Source organism: Brassica oleracea, chromosome C4, assembly GCF_000695525.1.
Source record: "Brassica oleracea var. oleracea cultivar TO1000 chromosome C4, BOL, whole genome shotgun sequence".
NCBI lineage: Eukaryota > Viridiplantae > Streptophyta > Magnoliopsida > Brassicales > Brassicaceae > Brassica > Brassica oleracea.
The window spans coordinates 46,550,240-46,567,532 of record NC_027751.1 but is presented as its reverse complement, the minus strand read 5'-3'; the positions used below and the strand labels follow the sequence as shown (position 1 = coordinate 46,567,532).

General features: G+C 39.1%; 2 protein-coding genes and 1 pseudogene across 2 annotated transcripts; 1 reads left to right on the top strand and 2 right to left on the bottom strand.

Annotated features, from left to right (window-relative positions):
* Window positions 1-586: 586 nt before the first annotated feature.
* LOC106339053 lies at window positions 587-1,100 on the bottom strand. Its single transcript, XM_013777883.1, is given in 4 exon segments — window positions 587-671; window positions 765-809; window positions 811-869; window positions 951-1,100. Coding segments are annotated over 4 exon segments (339 nt in total).
* A 4,399-nt stretch (window positions 1,101-5,499) lies between these two features.
* Window positions 5,500-15,174, bottom strand: LOC106341252 (pre-mRNA-processing-splicing factor 8-like). The gene is made up of 24 exons (XM_013780056.1): window positions 14,897-15,174; window positions 14,690-14,813; window positions 14,511-14,603; window positions 14,045-14,435; window positions 13,471-13,957; window positions 12,593-13,383; window positions 12,245-12,513; window positions 11,786-12,100; window positions 11,388-11,692; window positions 10,859-11,313; window positions 10,650-10,776; window positions 10,295-10,536; window positions 10,080-10,203; window positions 9,689-9,986; window positions 9,296-9,549; window positions 8,553-9,169; window positions 8,365-8,471; window positions 8,007-8,261; window positions 7,414-7,887; window positions 7,094-7,255; window positions 6,652-6,849; window positions 6,283-6,561; window positions 5,949-6,191; window positions 5,500-5,853 (listed from the first exon to the last, which is right to left on the bottom strand). The coding sequence occupies exons 1-24, from the start codon at window positions 15,172-15,174 to the stop codon at window positions 5,662-5,664; spliced, it is 7,080 nt and encodes a 2,359-aa protein (XP_013635510.1). The 3' UTR covers window positions 5,500-5,661.
* A 1,729-nt stretch (window positions 15,175-16,903) lies between these two features.
* The window catches only part of LOC106341558, a 4,903-nt pseudogene continuing 4,513 nt past the window's right edge, over window positions 16,904-17,293 (top strand).

Here is a 17,293-nt window from a genome sequence, read left to right as displayed (position 1 = left end):
TTTGAGCGTAGGCTCGGGTCAGGTGGGCACTAAAGTTGGAGGGTAATGCGTTAGGCTGGTTTCACAGAGCAGCGACTACTTCCCGCTCTCTGCAGTGGACGGATAACAGCTCGGCCCTGCTCAGACCCACTATGGCCTGCTGGTTCGTTCTCAGCTGAACCACCATTTTTTTCAACTTGTAACGAATTCTTAACGGCCCCAAAGATTAAAATGGAAACCCAATGTTAATTAAAGTCGAGCATCCTATATTTTTGGTAGATAAAACACGAGGTCTAGTTGATCAAAAAAAAGAAATGGGGTCCAGTTCAGATTTAATGAAAACAATTTCATTCGAGTTACTTTTAAAAATCGATTTGAGTTTTTAAAAATTGTTTTTGTTGCCCAGTACTATTTTTCTTTCTTTAAAACTATACGGCTTTTTATTGCCAATATTTTTTTTTAAAAAAACACAAACATATTGGTTTCAGAATAATCCCCCAAAGAAGAATTTAAAAATTTTTATTATCCTTGTATTGATTTTTTTTTCTCATATTTCAAAAAAATAACTCAATTTAGCTGTGACACAAGTATACAAAAAAGTGTATCTTCATTGTGCCTTGTGGTTTTTAGCCATCTCTTCCACGTCCAATTCTATTGCCAGGATTGGAGAATCTCGTTCCATTGCAGTGTCACTGATTCACAAGCATTTTAAGAGTGTAAGCAAACCAAAAAAGACTCATTAAACTGTTAATCAAGAGACAAGAAAGCCTTTAAGCTCTTTTTACCTGTTTCGAACGGGACAATAATTCACAGCTGTTCTCAGCAATACTAGCTCTTCCAACAATGTCTGCTGATGAAACTGGACCAAATGTTCGACTATCATATGCTTCCTGTTTACACACAAGTGTTATGAAGTCAACAAGAAAGAGACTACACTTTTGCTCTAGATCATCCCAAGAAAGTGATTGTACCTTAGCTTTGATCTCTTAGTTTTCAGCTACTACCCAACACTGATCCTTTTCGATAACAAAAGGCTCCTCCTTTTCATCACCCGATACCATTTCGAATCTTTCTACAGCTGCTAGTCTTCTTATTAATAAGAAGAATAGTTCTAAGAGCATTTAATTGTTCCTGAAACCAATTCCACAGATTACAAACCTGGAGAGCTAAACGAGGAAACTTATGATTTGTTATCATTTCAAAATGACCCCTGATTTTATAATCTATGTTTAGTATTTTCCCTATAGTTAACTAATTTAATGTTTAGTCCCTACGAACACGAAGCACGACCTTTTAACGAATTTCTAACCGTTAGATGGCATCATCGATTTAAAACCGAAATCGGTTTTGTATTAAACCAATTTTTGTCTAGTCTACCTATTTAACTCTTCCATCTCAAGTATCTTATGGCACATGATGTACATCTGTCTAAATTTTCCGTATTGTCTACTATAGATGTGTTATCAAGAAGATAAAACTTATCATCATTAACTTAAATGATAATAATATAATTACGGGCACCTCTTTCATAGCATGGCTTCTTGGATTGGTTTTCAGCTTATTGGCTTTAATCTTTGCGTTCTAATTCATAACGTATTGATCAGATCTTGTTTTTCCTCTTTCTTGGTCAGCGAATGACCAGGTTTATTGTTGAATAAGGAACACTGGATTCTTTTTATTGCACTACTCTAGTTACAGGTTACAGTCTTAAGTTACCCCTTTTGATCGTTTTGAATTTTTGTTCTCTAGCTTTATTATTCTTGTAATAAACGGCCTTCTTAAGACAGATATAAAATGATTTATAACTAAAATCCGATGCCATAAACTACTAACACACTCATGTGTGTTCTCTTTCTATGGTTAAGATATGAATGTATAATGAAATTGAACTTCACATCTATTAGCTTGTTAGGAATTGTTTAGTTTTATTTAACTCTAAGGCCACGGTCACGTGTAAATTTGCTGCCGGTTATAAAATTATTGTGAACAATGTTGTAAATGAGTTTAATAAAATTTCAAAAAAGGAATTTTTTTTTAAATAAATAAATGAAAGAGCTAGAAGTGGTGGAGCCAGTACCGAAGTTCATTCTTGAAGCTATGAAGAAACTCAAAGGCAAGGAGCCAAGACTCATTATTGCCGAAAAATTGTTGTTTACCAGTGATGTGGAGCCACTCACGTCTTATGCTTCTAGAGAATAAAGTTTTGAGCAAAGAGTTTATAAGGAAGGAAGAGATCCCAATCTTGGAATAAAGTACCAAAACAACACGTAAAGAAGGGGTTCATGCTATCTATGTTGATCCATAATTCAAAACCTATGGAGCTTCATTGAAACATTGGAAGAAGAACATTGTTATATCTTGCTGGACGCATGTTCTTGAGGGTTACAAGTTTAAGGAGGACCAAAAGTTTCCTCGTTGGTCGTTTCAATGTGAAGAAACATTATACTTTGCTCTTGTTCCCAAAGAAAAAGAGGACAACAACACCTACTTGGAGGATTTAAGCACCTCGATTTCAAGAGTCTCAACGATGTTCATGGTGGCACTGATGGAATTGTTTCTACTTCGGACAATTTCACCCAGCTCGACCTGTTTCATTCCTCAGAATACGCTTTAAAAAACAATGACTAGAGCAAGTCACGTCTTATGTTTCCAGATCATCAAGTTCTGAGGAACGAAGAGAGCACAATCTTGAAAGAAATTACCAAAACATATGGAATTGCATTGAAACAGTGGCAAAATAGCATGGTGTTATCTTGGAAGCATGTGCTTGTGGGTTACAATTTGATGTATGGCCAATTTTTTTCCTTCTGGTCTTTCCGTTCTAAAGAAAAACTATGCCATCTAGAACAAATATTGCACTATCACAATTTATTTGTTTTTGGTATTTTGTTGATAAATAATTAGTTAAAACTCAAATATAGAGGGTAAATCTGATGAGAAAGCAAAGTAATAACATCCAAAAGATCATTCAAAGAAAAATCTAATCACATTTCTTAGTCCCTGTAAAATTAAGTGGTGAATTCAGGTCTTTATAGGTAAAATATAATAAGCATCAATTAATAGTTATAAAATTTTAGAAAGTTATGAATCTGCTTTAAATGCATTGTTGAACAGAAAAACGTATAAAACTGATCATTGGTGGGGTAGATTTGGTGGCTCATTGGTTAAAGAATCAGACAGTTGACTTGAATACAAGCTGCCTTAAAATTTAGAAGGTTATGAAACTAACAAGGTCCATTTATTAGAGCAATTCGTAAATGCATTTTGAACATTTGAGACATATAAGTTGTGTCACCAAAAAAACAAAAGTTGTGTCACCGAAACATAATCAATTGGGCCGACATATTCTTACATAGATAGCGCAGTTGCATATATGGGCATGAATAAGTTTGTCCAAAGGAATGCTCTTTTGAGGAAATGGTCGATAAACTATGTATTGTCTAATGGTTGCAACAATGTGGTTTAGGCTGATGACTGTTTCTCTCTACTTTTCTACTTTCTAGGATAAAACTAAGTGGAATAAGTCATTCATGGGAATCCCACACAAGATTTAAAAAGTGACTTGAAAACAAAAGTGATGTCTCATAAAAGAAAACAAAAGTGACTTCTCAAAAACCCCTTGGGATAAGAAGGAGACATGACAGATCAAGATGTTAACTTTTCGATTAATAGTAGATTTCTAGATACCTCTCTCGGCAAGATGTAGGATTAGCTTCACCTATTATATGACATCGTTGGAACTCTTATGTGTCAGTTACATTTGACTCATCAAGTATTATACAAAGTGATATTGATTCAAACTAGGGATAATTTGTTCTATTGTTACTTGCTATTTTGTGAGTGTTTGCTCATCAATTAAAAATCACCCACAACAACTTTGGGACTTCCAAAAGTTAGCAAAAAAAAAAAAAACAACTTTGGGACTTTTTCTGTCTGTTGGCTGCAAGAACCAAAAATTCAGATGAAGGAGAAAACAAAGTTATACAAAAATAAGTCTGTATAGAACTGATGCGGCAATAAATATTTGTTAAGGGCTTCTTATGGGTAAAAAGCGAACCATACATTTTTTATTCCGTAAAGAAATCTCAAATACTACTGATAAGATTACTTGAGAAATAAGTCTAAGAAAATGCTTATACATGTCCTCTCGTGTCCAACCAAAATTCTGTTCAAAATGGCCAGAAAAGCGACTCCACAGGTGAAGGAAACCATCATTGGACAACAAAAAATATTCATCTTATAACAACACAAAAGTAGTAAAAAGATAAGGGATCTTATATAATAAGATCTTATGATGCTTAAGATGAGAAATTAAGAGCAAGCCTTCGTTATAGTCTTTAAAACAATTTCATAAGCTTCACGTCCGGCCATTCCTTGGATTTTAACAATTTTCTTCAACGTTGATGCCGGTATGGTTTAGTATGGCTAGATGGCCCAACAGTTGACTTTACTAGTGAGGTAAACTTTAATTGATTCTAGTGAGAATCTAGCTTTTTTTTTTCAAGATTCTGCCAAGTCAAATCAGGATTCACATATCTACTGGACCTAGATGACTCTTCCAAACCCAGTCAGCAAAAGATACTGGTGAAGTTGAAAATATGTGATCCTACCAGCATTTCAGCAGTAAGGTGTATGACTGAACCTTGGAAACCAATGGCCATCAAGAATGTGTGTACAACTAGTCTACTAATTGACTACTTTGCTGTAGTCTCTATAGTAGACTAGTTGTATCATCCTCAAGCCTCCTTCACTATGTTAACAGCATCATAAAAATGTTTCAGAGCAAGCTATACAGCCAATATGTATTGTGGCTCGTGTAAGCTATACAGTCAATATAACATAAGATTGAGAAAGGATAAAAACTCAGATAGATAGCAATTATGATGTGTTCAATGTACATACCTAAGTCCAATATCAGAAGTAAAATAATTTGTAGCTACAGTCGGAAGTAAATGTAGAGGATCCCCCAGTTACAATACATAGTGTGACATGTAGAGAAGAGTTTCAAAGAAAACAAACCCTATCAAAAGAAGAGTTCCATAGGGCATGAACAACTGAACAAGAAGAAAACCATAGCAAACAACAGAAAATCATAAGTGAAAACAACACAAAAACAGGGAAAAATGAAGGCTCTTGTTACGATCCTTCAAGAAGAGAACTTAAGAGCCAGCCAAACACAAACAATTTCATAAGTTTCACATCCTCTACACTAATTTGGGCTTGCATTCTCCTGGAGATCTCTTACACTTTTAGAGCACCATTAAGAGTTCAGGATCTAAATGTAGTTTGGGTTTGAATCATTAGCAATAAGCTATTCCTGGAAACGCGTTAGGAAAGGTATTTAAGACAAAACCTGCTGTAAATATATATCCCACCCAATTTTAATCTCAAAAAATATATATATAAGAAGCTTTTCAATTTTTACAAGAAAGTTGCCTTTCTACCTCTCAAGATTTGAAATAGCATTTTAGTTTTGGAAGACATAACTAAGTTTCTCGACTTAACATGAGCGATTGCATATACATAAAAGATTTAGCTCTACTGGCAAAAGATGTCATAGACGTGGGTACATTACAATCTTACCACACACATACAATGCAGTACTACTCAGTCACTCGTACACAACGACATTGCAAGTCTAGCAAGGAAGTTACAAAACAAGGTAAACACTAAACAAAATGGTCAAGCAAAGGTGTCTTCACGATCTCCCTCAACGATGTCAGCCTCCTCCATGTTGCTGAACTCTAGGAAATGAGTGGGTCGATGCTCCTCGTGATAGTACTCCTTTGGTGATCCAAGTTTGACGCTGTATTTCATCCCAACCGTGTGCTTCACTCCCATAAAGTTGTAGTTCCACGGTCCGTTCTCAGGAACCTATATCACAACAATATAATTTTCAAAAATCAGCAGCGTTATCATCACCAAAGACAAAAAAAAAAAAGAGATACTATTACTGCTGCGTTCCTTACCATGTAAAACCCGAGGAAGCGGTCACTCAACAGCATTTGAACCTTCTCATAATGGGTGGGAAGGTAGCCATGAGGATTGCTGCCTGTGTCCTTGTTGAGACGTCCCCATTCATATCCGGCTTGGGTCAACTTATATGAGGTCAAAGAGCAGGATCCCGGAGTGAAACTGCATGTCAGGATGATACACTTTTCTCCATCCCATTGCTTGTTGTTCTCCAGAATGCGGGAATGAGCGGTAACATCCTAATTCACAGACATCATCAGTTAGTAACGGGTTTAAGAGGCTGAAACTATAAGGTATAGAAAAAGATAAATGCGTATATAATAATACTACCTGTGGTGCCAATTGAGGGAGCTCGTTAGGCTGTGTGTGCAGCCATCCCAATGGCTCGAGATCATTAAGGAAATCATGCTCAGGAAGAGCTGACGGCAGGTTCACATGCTGATGACTTCCCCACTGCGGCACCATCACAACACAACGGATTTCCTTAACCTGGGGATTATCCGGTGGGCTGATACCATATAGATATCCAGCAATTTGAGTTCGAAGATCTGCTACGCATATGAACTTCTTCAGGATGTTCTTTGGCATGATGTATGTGTATCCCGTCTCCTGTGAACAGCAAGAAATAATGTTAAGGGCAAAGACCGGAGAAGGCTTTTACTTAGACTGGAAATGAACCTGATTAAATTGGATTCTAACCTTTATGTCATCTGAGTTCACGTAGATGTGATTGACTCTGAGGTAGAGGTTAGTAGCTGATATTGCACGCACACGCCAATCTGTCTTGGAACCGAATGCAGTTTGCTCGTAGGGGCTAGTGGTAGTGACAATGAGCTCCTCACCATGAACATTTACCGTTCTGGTTGTGACTGCATTAAGCTGGCTGGCTTCTTTTGCCTGCAAAGAAGATATAGGTTCACAGTGAACGCAGAATTATATGTACTAGAGAAGATTTTTAAGATTTTTTGAAGTTTTGCAAGATTTAGAGTTTAGTTCATTGGAAAAGCTCTATTATATGTTACACAATGTTGTAAAGAACAGTATTTTTCTTTTGAATTAAATTTAACATTCAATTCAAAAAAAAGAGAGAATTATATGCACAGACTTGTTTTTGTTCTAAAGAAATCACAACTAAGGGTACCTGTTTCTCAATCTCAGCTATCTGTTGCCTCTGTTGAGAGGGTGGGGTAATCTCAGCTCCAAGGATAATATCTCTGATCTCTGATTGTGTCAGAGCTGAGGTATTCACATTGTTTTTCTTTGCGTAGTCAGATAGGATAAGATCCCTAAGAGCTACCTCCACCTGAAATTAAACATAATTGTGAATCAGGAAACAGAAGCATAATATTCTATAAATAACTCGAGACCAGTAAAAAAACTGTAGATACAGAGACAAAATCAGGTTAAGAGGGATCTTATCGAATAAGAAACTAACTAAATGAAAAGTGGTAGAGGAATTACCTTCATCCACTGGTCGTCAGTGAGAGAGGGCCAGATGTGATGGGGCTCAGTGACAACAGACTTGTCGGGCTTCAACAACATCTTAGCCTTCTCATTATTCACGTGAAGCGCACGAAGGATCAGAATAAGTCTTGAAAAGGCAGTGTAGGAAGAGATACTCTTCAACCAATCATCATAGATATTGAATAGGACCATCTGCGGTTCTGTGGCCTTCAAAATCAGATCACCAAACTTCTCAATCTTAAGGCACGCCTGGAACGGAAGCTGCAGTTCACTTCCCTTGATAACAATGTTGGGGAAATCCAGCAAGTGGACCTCAAGGGGATCGAGCATTCCTTTACGCGTAACAATAACTTGTTTTGGCTGTTCTTCAACAGGGAGAGACCGCACAAGTGCAGCCACCTCTTCAGCAGTTTTCCATTTCGCTAGCTGACCAAGACGCTTCTGACCAGCCCAAACGCTTGTATGGATAACCTATAGAAACAAAAAGCAGTTACTTAACATCCAACTGCATGCTATAGGACTTGATAAAAAGAAGAAGTTGGGTCATAACATGCATTTTTTAATGTATAGAATGGTAGAAGAAGACTTACCTTCAGGAATAGCTGCCCAGTTCTTGGATTGAAAATAAAGATCGCACCATTGATTGGCTTTGTTGTCAAATTTCCTTCAAATGTCTTGTGAATTGTGACACGATAGACATTTGTATCATCCACAAACCATATTATTTGGTTGCTGAATATTTCACCATAGTTTTGAGATGACAAATATGGCTCTGTAGGCTCAGATGAGTATAACTGCAAACCTTTCCTTATCCTCTCTCTCAACACGTACAAAGCTGGATTAGACTGCAATATGCATAGTTTAAACGATAAATTGGCTTAAAAATTCTCTATATTTAAACAAAAAGGCTTCTGCACCAAGACAGCCTGATATAAAAAATTCTAGTACCTTCATGATCTTGTTCATCGCTTGAGCAAGAAGAGGTTTAGAACCTGGGAACCAATTGCCAAAGGCAGAATGCAAATTGTATGCCAGATCAAGTCCAATCATTACACCTACACGGATTTTCTTAAAATATAAAACGAACTGCTGAAAAGCAAAAGCTTACAAAGCAAAACTGGAAAAGTAATAAATACCTGTTGGAGATGGATAGATTGACATGTTATCAGTGGTATAATCCATGAATTTGGCCCTAGTATAACGCTCAATATCATGGGAATCATAATCTCCCCACCGAAGTTGCACATCTATCCAATACTTGTTGCTAGCTTTCTGGTCGAACACATCCTTTGACTCAGCAACCAGGCTTGGTTTTGACATTGGCCATTTATGGGCAGCAAACAGAAGAACATCAGCGCAAGAGCTGTTCATCTTATAACTCTTCCTTGGATGAATTGTCTCCTTCTGAACAGTTTCAATCTCCAAAGCATCCAACTCTTGGTCCAATACTTGACAAAGATCCATAACCACACTCTCATGGATCTTTTGCCACAAATGGGCACGGAAAATCTGAATCAGAGATATCTTGAGTGTAGGAATCTTTCCATGCATAAATATTCCGGTCAGATCCAATTGCACTTGGAAACCCACATACACATTCGCTCGATTAATTGTTGGCGACCACCAAAGCGTGAATCTTCTATTTGGAATCTGGTTCAGACCAGACCTCTGTGCATTCGTCAGCTTCTTATACTTCATCGACTCCTCAAACCCAGATGCCTTCTCCCAGAAAAGACCCTCCCACGTTGGGAAACTGATTTCAATTGAAGCACAAAAAAGTTTAGCAAACTTGATGTGATACCCTTAAATAAAAGTTGCGAGCAACTGAACAGAAAATGTTATCATGAAAAAATGATAAACAAAGGAAAAGAAGACTTACTATGTCCCCTTGAATAAAGTGTGCTCAAGGATACCCTCAACACCTCCAAGAGCTTGGATAACATCAGTTCGGTAATTGTTTAAGTTCCACAACTTCCCATCGTGCCTCTGATGTGTCCACCAGAAAGGATTTTGTTTGAGGACCTGGTACTGCTTAAAGTCGGTCCGAACCCTCCAACCTTTATCATACGCTAACGTGTGCCTATCCTTCTGAAAGAGGGTATTTATTCGAGGAATTCCCCTATCCCAAGAGTCCTGTCATATTATCATACACGCCAAAAAAAAAAAATTTTAGAAACCTGACAAAATGCACATAGATATCCTCCCAAAAACCTATATCGTCTCAGAACTCTACTTAGGTAAGGATGTAACAAATGACAAGTATGTTACGTACCTCCAAATCCTCCAATGTAAGACGCCTATTTTGGGCCTGTGCTTCCTGCCTCTTTAAAGCATACTCTGCCCACACCCGCTGTGAATCAATAAACTCACTTTCCCAAGGCTGTATGTAACGATATAGATTCGGTATAAGCTGATCTTCCTCATGGCTCATTCCACTCCTAAAGTGGGTTACCCCAACATCCGTTTGCTTGCTGTACCGAAGGTCACTTTGTGGAATCAAAATATGACCCATTGACAACATTCCCAGCCCTCCAATTTCCTTTGGAGTGTAGAAGATAACAGGAGGAAATCTGGCAAGGAAAAATAAAAAAGAATCAGACTACAGAAACATTAATATACAGCTCTACCATGTCGACCATAATTTAATAAAAACATTTGCTCACCGACTAGGCATCTTTGAGTTCAGCCCTATCTTAATCCTTGTTTGAATTTTGTTTTCACACTTGACCAGTAGATCCAAGAGCTCTTGCGTATGCACAGTGGCTTCACGGAAGTAAGTCATGAGACCTGTACACAAAAAAAAAAGTTGCGCTCAGCTTAATGAGCCACACATTATGAAAAGCTATCAGTGGTGACAAAGCAGGCTCGTAACATATACCAATTAGAGCTGTATTCCATTTATTGACAATTTTGGTGAAGGTGGTTGATCCTGAAGACATAAGGATCTGCCTCACACGATTCTCAAACACCTTCATATGTTCATCATCAACCCGCAGAAAAGCAACGGCAGTCCTCTCCTTGGTCTGCTCATTTTGCAGATTCCAGACACCATCTCTTGTGTTGCTGAAAGCTTCCTGAGTCATCCTGATTTTTGGAAGTATGCGAACTTCAAATCCACACCTGCAGGCACAATTGCAAGAGTATTAGTGATGTCAGAAGCACTAACAAACTATGGTTCCAACGAAGACCTCGCTTAGCAACAGCTGGACAAGAATACTCGAATAAAACATTACATGCTGAAGAGCAGGTTAGGATTATCCTTGCTGTAGACAGAGACAAAGCCATTCTCCCACTCCAAAGTTGTGATGCTCCGAGGAAGACGATTCTTCATGTCCCAAAAGACACTTCTACCAAGATTGACTGAAAGATGAACAAAAAATGAGACACAAAAACAAAAACATGCATGAATTTCTATCGAACAGCATAAAAAGAAAGAGCATACCATCATGTTTCATCAACCTCATCCTTGCATCTCTTGGCCAGCACTTCTTATTGTTGTATCCCACCATGTTTTCATTGTTGGGATCAGGATGCTCAGTAAGGTAGCGCTGAATAAGATCCCTGGCCTCTTCATGGGTAAATTTGAACATTATATGAACTTTGTCTATGTACCGGGAATACAGTCTTATGGGATGACGTGTCTCCACTTTTGTATCCCAAAACGTCATAAACTCGTTAGGCATCTGTGGTGGCCCAGCAATCTCACTCGCCCGAGTCAAACCAAGAAGCAAAAGATCAAGCAATAGTCCATAAAACTGAACAACGAAAGATGCAAACTGAAGGCCCCTAATAAGACCATACGAGTTAGTATGACTCATATCTTTGTAAGACAGAACCACATTATTCTTGGCAGACACATAATCCGCAATATTGTGGTCAAGAACCAAACGAAGCAGCCTGAAAAAAATAACACAATACTTATTAGCACACAAATCTGAGAATTAATTTACCATTAATAAACTAGTAGATACCTGTTCAACATGGTCAAATCGATCTTCTCAAAGAACTTTTCAAACTTAGTCTGGAGCATCACCACACATTGCCCATCCCCTGTGTCCCATATGCCTTGTAAATTATTGATACCTTGACACCACTTGTAAACCAGAAGTGGTGGCGGCTCTGAGTCTGCTGGCTTGATCCAGTTTGGGAACAGGTGGCGCTTATCACCCTCGTACCACAAGTATTGGTCAAGATAGGCATCAGTAATTTTCTCCAGAGGCTCTATTTCATAAACTGGAATCAGGTAGCTGTACAGATCCATAAACTCTATGCCAACCTGCAGAGAACGGATTCACCATCAGTTTACTACAATAACTTGGCAACATATGTTCAACCCATTGCTCCAATATATAGTGAAGGGTCAAGCTACCTCTTTGAAGCCACGCTGGGTGAGGAGATGACGTTTAATTCTAGACAGAGCTTCATGAGGATTGTCATACGCTTGTTCAATCAGACCAAGCTCCTCCCGCTGCTGCTGATTCAACCTCACAGCGACACTGTATGATTCCTTCAGTCTCTCAAGGGCCAGGATAAGCAACTTTGTGTCATGTTTGTACGACAATGGCGGGAATGGAATTGGAGAAAACTTCCTCGATTCCAGCCAGTGAACAGTGGTTGTATAAATTGCTAGTGCTTCCTCTGGAGTGACATATGGACCATCTTTCAGGTAATTGTGCTGCCGTTCCTGTGACAGGTTTACAAGGATAATTTATCAGAGAACTGATAATGAAGAATACATGGAACTAATTTACTCGAAACAGTAAATGACGCTTATTTATAGAATTTTTTTAAGCAAATCAATGAAGACATTTAAGTAAAATGTACAGACCTGTTCTGCCTTTAGCCAGAGACGAGTCAACCTTCCAAGATTCTTTCTGCAAACAGTTTTATCAACCGTAGCCCCTCTTCTGATACGCTCACGATTGTAGTGAGCAACATTTGTCCACCAATCAGCCTTAGACTTGACATAACGCAGGATCATATTCTCAATTGGCACAGGTAACCCAGGGACTTTCCAAGGGATATTAGCTTTCCAACATCGCCATGCCTCGCTAAGGTGCTGCAATATTGTCCGAGCTTTGTTTTGCTTGATACCCTCTGCACATAACAAGAAAATATCAACCAAAAGAATATAGGACAATTTCATGATTGAAAACACATTCGAAAGAATGGAAACCTGGCATGGCATCAAGAACGTCATGCATGACAGCAGCTCGCAGTTCCAAATCGAAGTGGCTTTCAACTCTCTGTTTCGTGACAGTTTTGGCAACTCCTTTTGAATGACGCCCCTCAAACTGACGAGCAAGAAGATTCCCCAACCATCGTTCAAGAAGAGGAACTATTCCACGAAGGAAAAACAACCATACCCTCCACATTGGAGCCCAAAATCCACATCCTGGTCCCTTACCCACAGGACCCGTATTGAAACGGTAGTAAATCAAGTGCTTCAAATCCTTGCACATCCTAATCTGCCTCATCAGTCTGTATTTATACCGGTACATACCCGTCAACTGGCCAACGTGGGAGAAAATATACTGCAGACCGTCAGCTAACTGGAAAGCATCAACATTTCCTAGTCGGAACTGGACATTGGCATCAACTACAAGCTTTGTCAGCCGGAGGATCTCACGGCAGAGATGGAAAGCGTTCCCAAAACGTGACTTCTTTCGCTCTTTGGTGGTCAATGTTTTAACAGGCTTAAGGTTGAAGTTGTAGTCAAGATGCAGATAGTTCAAATTCTTCCTGTGGATCAGCAGGTTCAGCATATTATACCCCTGCCTGCAGACTTGCAGACCCACTTCAACCCAATCCAACTCGGTACTCTGGAAAAACTTTGTAGCTGCAAGAGAGCGGAATAAGTGCTTCTTCTTCTGGGCTTTAGGTGGTCTATGGTGCAACTCATTCAGGACATAGCACTTCAAAAGCTTTTGGTAACTAACTCGAACTTTAACCGGATAAGAAGGAGGACTGCAGAAAATGAGTTCAGAAAAGTATTAGTAAATATACAAGTAAATTATGAAAGGGAAAGAGAACAGAAGTAGACCAGTAGCTTACCAGTGCTCCTTGAACCACTCTGACACCAGGGGAATATCTTCTGACCGCCTTGTTCTCCCAGACCTCATATTGAAAGGTCGTGGGGCAAACAGCAATGAAATGCCAGCAGCTGTAGTGTCAGTGTAGAGGTGGGTGTCTTTCAGCAAAGGTTCCACTCCCTCTGGTAAGATAAAGTCATCCTCACCATCATCTTCAAAAACGTTCCTTTCACGCCTTTCCTTATTGGTGTTGCTTATCGGGTGAAGCAACGGATCATAATAAAACGCAGGAAGATCAGGATCCTCGGTCTTTATATACATCACCATAGGACTGTGATACACACAGAGTTTGACTTTCCTGGGACGATTGTTGTAGAGATGAGGAAAGGCTATTCTGTACTCAGTTCGAAGAGGAGAACGAATGATAAGCTTGTTGATGTCATTAAACTCATTCCAGTCTTCATCCCCTTTCTCCATATCACGGTACAAAGGTTCAAACTTAGGACCACCTGTGTAAGAGTAACAGAATGCATTGGACGAAGAAGAGAAGAACCCGAAATTATCAAAATTCCAGAAGAGAAGGAAACTAGGCATACCAGGTATGCACATGTTCAGAGCCTTGGCGGTGAAGAAAGACGGCATGTCAAACAAGTAGAAGTAGTTACGATCAATCAAATCCGACAGCAACTGGCCTGCAAGCCTGTGAAGGGTAGCCATTATCGGAAGAGAGAGATTCCACTTCCGGTAACTGGGACCATTAATCAGCTTGGTCTTCACTAGTGGCTTGTGGTCATAAAACCAAGTGTGCACAGCAGAATCTTCTTCCTCGTCTAGCTCCAACTGAATTGGCTCAAGAGGATCCACGTCCAACAAGTTGTCAGCGTAGTCCAGTGGAGGCTCCTCATCATCAAACGGTGGAAACCGCATTCGCTTGAAATGACGACGATCCCTCTTCTCCCTTCGCATCATAATCCACATAGTTCCCCACTGTAAAACCAAGACAAAAAAAAAGAATAAATATCACTCAAATGGAAAACACAGAGGCAAGAAAAGAGAACACACCTGAGCCATGTAAATAGGTTCCACAACCCATGGGATCTCGTTGACGAACGTAATAGCTCCGGTAATGTGGTAGAGAACTTTTACATCTCGAACCTGGAGGAAAACAGTTAAGATAGATTAATAAACAAGAGCACAATCAATAAACAGCTGAAGCTTAAGGAGATATCAGTTATAAGAACCTGCTCCCAAGGCATAGGCATATTCTCCAGAAGCTTGAACACAGCGTGAGGGACGAACTTAAGAGCTCCAAGGTATACACGTTTATCGTGACGAAACTTCTTCGACGACATATCACCATGATCCCTGAACAAACATAGATTTAATCTCAATCCAAGTAAAAATCAATAATCAAGAAACGATGAAGCCGGATCTCGAAGAAACCTCACCTGATAATCTTCCTGACGTGCTCAGGCGGCATGTCCTCCTTCTGAGTCTCCACGAATCCGAACTTCCTCTTGTCGCCGTAGCGCTTCGAGTTCAGCTGCATCCATTTGCGGGCCTTCTCCTCGAGCTTCGCCTCGGCTTCCTCGGGAGTAGGCTCGGCCGGAGGAGCTGGATTAGAAGGCGGCGGTGGAAGGGAGGTGTAAGAAGGATGCGGCGGCGGAATCATCGGGCCGCCGGTGCCGGGAGGGGCTAACGGCATACCGTCGTTGTTGTTCCACATGACTATGAACTAGGAATAAACCCTAGATCTCTAACGGCCTTTGTCGATCTCTCTCAGTCTCTCTATCGACGCTTCAGAGAAACTCGAGTGGAAACCCTAAACCGATTTTTGCTTCTTCTTTTTCGGTCTTACAAAATGTTATAAGGAGCACTTATCTATTAAACCCGGTTATCTTAGTCGGTTCCTTCATCCGCTTATCTTAGTCGGTTCCTTCATCTATTTAATTAAATCTGGTTATCTTTGTCGGTTCTTTCATCTATTAATTAAATCCGGTTATCTTCGTCGTTTCTTTCATCTATTAGATCCGGTTATCTTTGTTTGTTTGGCTGATGATCGTAGTCATCAATTAGCTTCTAGCTTTCTTCTTGCTGTGTAGACCATCGTTAACTGGAGTTTTTAGCTTCGCTAAAAGACGGTTGTTAACTTTTATTAGATTTTAACAAAGAAAAATTAAAAACCGTCTTTCAAATAAGAGATATAAGAGCTGTTTCTTAGCTGAAAAGTGTAATAAAAAAATGTCAAATTATAAGTTAAGAATCTCTGCTAAGAGACAGAGGTTAAACATGCTCTAAAAGATTCGGCAGATACAGTTTATATACACAGTCAAAAAAATTTAGGCAGGCCCATGTTACTGTTTTTGTCAAGCCCACTGACTGAAGCACTTGTGATCATGTTCCCGAGAACAAAATAAAATTCTAAGAACACAAAAAAGTTCACATATTTTTAACTTAATTAGGCTCAGCCTGGTTAGGTCACTGTACAAAGTTGATATCTTTGAGAAAACTGGTCATAACTATTCTACTTTTACATCAGTAAAATGGTACAACAATGTGTATTTGCTCTTCAAACGGAGAGCTCAAAGCTTATAAACACTTCTAGCCTATTTCGCTGGAGACTCTCTCTCTCTCAGATCAGTAACAAGGTTGTTTTTACCACCAGACTCGGAGCGAACCATAGTGAAAGCAGCTAAAGTAACACGATCAGGGCTACCATCTTTCTCCAACAATTTCTGATAGAACAGAGCTGCCACTCCAACTTTCTTCTCGCTACACAACTTTCTCAATAGTGTCCTAAACGTTCTAATCCAGAGCCTCTTATCTAACGGTTTCAACAACATCATTGCATTAGCTAAATCATTCCTCGTACAATACCCATATGCTAATGTGACTCGAGTCACCTCAGAAGGAGATAAACCATAGTCAATCATTGCTTTGTAAAGCTTACAAGCTTCATCTACCATGGACTTCTTCCAGAGACGGCTTATTGATGAACCATAAGTGAAGCTATCAGAAACGCAACCATGTTATTAAAATATTTCAAACCTAGCTAGATCGATGTCACCTTCTTTACAAAACCCGCTAATCATGGACGTTTCAATCCATTTATCTCTCTAAATCATGAACATGACTTTGCAACACAAGGCTAAATTGATAAATAGAACTAGAAAAAGATAAATATGATGAAAAAAATATAATAATTAAAGAAACAAGAATGAAATTTAGATGGAGACCGTCACTGTATTCTCTAGTTTCACGAACACATAAAGGAAAGAAAGTATCAAAACTAGACCAACTAAATTATCCAAATTTTCAACAAAAAAAAAAATATATATTGACATCCAATATTTTCCTTTTTTTTCTTTAGTTTTTCCTTATTTTAGAACCCTCGGCTTCTATATAAACACATGTATATGGAACTATTTTTTCACCAAACAAACTCATTACTTCTCCATAAATCTCTATCAAACCTGTTTCTCTCTATTCAAAAAGTCAAGAACCAAACAACATCAATGATGCCTTCGATCAATAGCAAACTTTTCTTCACTTCTCTTATGATTATTGTGGCACTTATTGGGGTTGGAGTAGGAGGAACGGTTCACAAAGTCGGCGACTCGAGCGGATGGACCATGATGGGTGTGGATTACCAAGCTTGGGCTTCTTCAAGAACTTTTCAAGTAGGAGACTCACTGGTCTTCGAATACAACAACGAGTTCCACGACGTCACTGAAGTCACTCCCCATGATTTCGAGCTATGCTACTCGTCTAATCCGTTAGCGAGGTACCAAACTGGATCAGACACGGTAACTCTAACCAAACCAGGATTTCAACACTTCATATGC

Excerpts from the sequence above, each read along its gene's own strand:
- LOC106341252 (XM_013780056.1), bottom strand. The coding sequence starts at position 15,174 with ATGTGGAACAACAACGACGGTATGCCGTTAGCCCCTCCCGGCACCGGC. Across the intron at positions 10,537-10,649 it reads CCTAACCTGCTCTTCAGCAT|GTGTGGATTTGAAGTTCGCA; the intron begins GTAATGTTTTAT and ends TTGTGCCTGCAG. Across the intron at positions 6,192-6,282 it reads TCCCTCAATTGGCACCACAG|GATGTTACCGCTCATTCCCG; the intron begins GTAGTATTATTA and ends TCTGTGAATTAG.